This window comes from Hyposmocoma kahamanoa, unplaced genomic scaffold, assembly GCF_003589595.1.
Source record: "Hyposmocoma kahamanoa isolate Upper Pololo Valley unplaced genomic scaffold, ASM358959v1 92, whole genome shotgun sequence".
In the NCBI taxonomy this organism is placed as follows: Eukaryota; Metazoa; Arthropoda; class Insecta; order Lepidoptera; family Cosmopterigidae; genus Hyposmocoma; species Hyposmocoma kahamanoa.
In genome coordinates, this window is record NW_020654748.1 from 8702103 (window position 1) to 8706530 (window position 4428).

Below are 4428 nucleotides of genomic sequence, written 5' to 3' on the forward strand. Positions count from 1 at the left end.
AAACGCTCCCTACACAAGACTAATTCCAATACTTATACCAAAAAGGCCTATATATCTATATTGTTTTAATAGTAAACGACGTGAAGTCGTAGGAATACATGAAGGTGATGATTTATGGGCACGTCCTGTCCTTGCCAGAATTTTGATTGGGGTAACAATGAATCGAACCAAAACGGAATGAATGGTGAAGATCTTAGAGCTAAGGTGGAGGTAAAGGGAATTGAAAAAAATGCGAGAACGATTCATAATTTTAAAATTAAGTGACCATAAGTAAAGATGGTGATAAAAAGATGAGATGGGATAAAGGATGTCAGCTTCGTCACAGCATTATGTTCTTTCGCGTAATCTCCATATTCCATGTATATTATATGAAAAAGAAAGGTATTACAAACTCAAAATGTGACTTAAGATTTACGAGTGCGGTTTACCAGAAGCATTTGTCTAGTGATTTGTCTAAAAAGTTTCCTAATAATGAACAAGCTGTAGAAAGTTTCCCTCTTTGTTCTGCGAACATTTTCCTATGAAAAATAATCGTTCTGGTATATACTAGTGTTAAATATTTATTTAAAATAATGGCGGTTTTCGTTGACACACATTTTTAATTTGAAACACTATAGAATTTTGATATTGATTGGTCATAGTTTCAAATTTTAAAAGTAACAAATTCTTTATTGCTAATGTAATTTAAACTTTACCCTGTTGGCATATCGTTGAAAGTTCAATACTGTCAATACTTATTATAGCAAGTTACGACGTTTTGATATTATATTGAAATTTCAACCAACATACTGCCATCAAGCAATCAATTAAACAACGACGAATTGGAGTTATTAATTTAGTTTTCCAAAAATGAAGCTACCATATTGCAGGTATAAGCTTTACTTCCGTTTCTTGTAACAAAACAAAAGCTATTTCGATAAACAAAAAATTTAACATTTACAAAAATAATACTTTCCGATGATACGAAATACGACCACGGATAATATTGTTGGTGCGGTTATCATTTTTGCACTCCAAAACAGCACAATAACGCATTTTTCTAGGATTTTAGAGAATTTACACGAAAGAATAATACAACCATACCATACAAAGCGAAAATGACCGACAGAGGACGGAGGACATGCGTCTGACGCTAACTAACCACTTCTACTGTATTATTGTTATTGTTCTGTGGGTACGGCACGCAAAAACCGAATAACAAACTTTTAGTTTATGACATTCTTGTTCTGTAACTGTGTCCGAATTTATGAGTAAACTGTCAATAAGGGTGAGATCAGACGAACTTAATTTTGTGAGTTGTAAGTTGCGTTATTTGAGTTGCGTAATAAGGCTGCATTCAGTTTCATAAGTTCGTTTTATAACACACGACGACGCAAAGTAGTTGTCTGCCAACTCACGCGCGTAATTACGACCGAATTTCGGTCGCACTATGCGACGTGCGGGTGTGGGTGGAGTAAGGAGTGAGGGAAGTATATATGTAGATAGCGACTATGGTATTGGATGGCGTGAGTAAACACGTTTCTTCCTCCATTATACTATATAACTCAAACACCCTAAACAAACGCGCTTAAAAGCAACTGAATGAAATACGTTCGTCTGGAGCCCCAACGGAATTTAAGTCGCACACAAACTACACGACTCAAAAAACGCGACTCACAACTAATAAAATTACAGTAATCTGGCTTCACCCTAACGGTTGTCATTGAAGCCGTTTCCTACGAAATGCTTTAACAGAATGTCTGTGACAAATATTGTTCATACTTACATACGAGTATTTCTGTATTTACGTTATTACATAATAATCACCAATTTTCCTGTAAGCCTAGTTAGGGTCGTTTGCATTTTTTTTTTGCTCCAGACAGCAATTGAAATTACTTATGTTGTATTATCATTATTGCCAGGAACTAATATTTTGACTCATAAATTGTTTAGTATTGACACCAAATTTTCCGATAAAGACCCATTAACTTACCATAAAATTGGCCGACGTAACATTGACGCATTTAATGTACGTGTGAAGACAATATATACATACATAGGAACTATTGACAGTTAATTGTTTGAAATTCACGATGTTGGTTCAAGTGTACGATGACTAACACTATTTAAGAGTTTGGATAAGATACCAGCGCCACTAGTTACCATGATCAAGTTCATACTGTTCGGAGCCCTTGTGGTCAATATTATACTTCTAGCGTCATCTGCAGACACAGGTATGATATTCTATTTTATAATTAAGTACTGCAACTTTATGAATACTTTCCTTTATAATTTAATAACTATCATAAAATCGAATAGAAAATATTTCACGTATCGTTTTTTTACTACTAAGGGTGGAACTGATTGTTGAGCAAGTAAAAAACGAAATGCCTAAAATTTTCTACTACAAAAATACCAAGTCTAGGATAAATAAAATGTATTAACTGATAAAATAATCAATACAGGAATAATATTATTTGATCCTCAAAAACATAATTGATGTATTGAACTTTTTAAAATAAACGATATTTTTTGTTTGATATTTATACGTTAATTGTTCTATCTATATTAGTTGATCTACGGATAAAATATAAATGAAGTGCATTCAAGGTAACACTATCATTCTAATTAAGCATACTAAATTTCAGATATAAATTTAGTGTTCAGATATAAATTCAAAAATTTTAACTGATCCTCTTTTTTTATTATTGGTCTTTTCTTTTAACGATTGATGATATTTAAAACCAGTATATCTTTTGTAATTGATCTTAGGAGATAGGAGATAGAAAGCAATCAAGAGTTATTAGGATAACTCTCAAGAGGAAGCAATCAAGAGTTATTAGGATAACTCTTGATTGCTTCTTTGTTCAAAATTTTATTTGTAATGCTCATTTGTTTTGGGTTTGAGGCCCAACATAAAACTATCAAAGTTAACTTATACAATCTCAGTACAGAGTATTAAAAAAATCACCTCAAAAGTCATTCATCCCCTAATTTGCTACCTTTAGAGATGGAATACTTTCTTCAAATTTAAATGGGAACACTACTGAGGTGCCCTCTTTGCACGAAAAAAACGTATCATCAAAATCGGTTCACCATTTTTTTCGTAGCTCAGAACAGATTAAAATATCCATTGATTAAATTTATTTTATGTCTCAGAAAAAGAGGCTCTGTGATTAAAAACAATGGTCAAACGGCCAGATTTTTTGCCTGCTGCTTTTGCAAATTTAAAATTATCATTTAAATACATGCCTATAAATGATGACCGTGTTTTGATAAGTACTTTATTCATATAACTAAAAAAGTAAATTTTTTTATTTGTGCTTAATGCTTTCACCAATCAAATTTTCCTAGCCATTTTGCAGTGTTTGTTGAATAATGTCATAAACCGTTTAAATTTATTGTGCAGTCGCAATTTTAACGGAAACTTCGTGAATTAGTTATAGTAGCTATTCCTAAAACGGCTATTGTCAACGAGCATAATTTTAACCAAGGGTAGTATCAAAAGCAGCAAAGGTATAAGTTCAACTTATAGCAAATCCGGTTTTTATTCTCTTTCAGATAACGATTATAGTCGACCTCCACCACCTACAGAAAGTAAGTTATTTCTCTTATTTTGTTTAGCTCATGAATCCGAAATTCAAGGTTCATTTGCATTACGTAAGTTATTCACGTTTTCTGTAAGGATTGTTTTAAACTTTGAGAAATTATTCTAATAGTACTGTACGTATTCTGGATTACCGGCTTCTTATATCTCAAAAATATTGTTATTATAATTTTTATAAAAAATGTAAGTGCGCATTTGACCTCCATTTTACTTGATAGAAAATGACGATGAAATAGACGATGGAGCATACACACCTAAATAATGCTTATTCACTGTCGTTTTGAAAAGGTCCAAGTTACAACATTCAGGGAACAAGCCTGCAGGCAGCTTAGCCCTTCGCCATATTATGTGGAAGCGTGACGCTTCGTACGAATCTTGGAAATATCCACAACATGGGGTAGAACCCAAGCCTACGTCAAGTCCCACGGTGATGGAAACGGGAAAGCGGTTAAATCGTGTAATTCCATCGCACACTCTCCGTGATATATCCTATAGAATATTGTACAGGATATATCACGGAGAGTGTGCAGGCAAGTTTACGGTGGTGTTCAAGGCTCTGCAGCCTCACCTCTACTAATTCCGAGTCACCTATAAGTCTCTTGCGACGCTTGTCAATTGAATCCAAGATGGCCAGTTGGTATATAACAGAGCAATCCCAAAAGTGCCAGTACTCCATACACGACCGGACTTGTGGTTGGTACAGCTGAAGCAACTGTCCCGGTGTAAAGTAACGCCTCACCTTGGAAAGCTTCCTGAGCCCCCTTCATTTATGTATATATACATGTACACACACACATATATATATATATATTCTATATATATAATATTATATTTCCTTCCTT

At 33.7% G+C, this 4428-nt stretch overlaps 1 protein-coding gene across 1 annotated transcript in view; it reads left to right on the forward strand.

The window, feature by feature from the left end:
• The first annotated feature begins 2133 nt into the window (after positions 1 to 2133).
• The window catches only part of LOC113236672, a 21537-nt gene continuing 19242 nt past the window's right edge, over positions 2134 to 4428 (forward strand). Inside the window, exons 1-2 of the mRNA XM_026472833.1 lie at positions 2134 to 2213; positions 3541 to 3576. Coding sequence (XP_026328618.1) covers positions 2144 to 2213; positions 3541 to 3576 — 106 coding nt within the window. The 5' untranslated portion in view covers positions 2134 to 2143. The remainder of the gene's footprint in view (positions 2214 to 3540; positions 3577 to 4428) is intronic.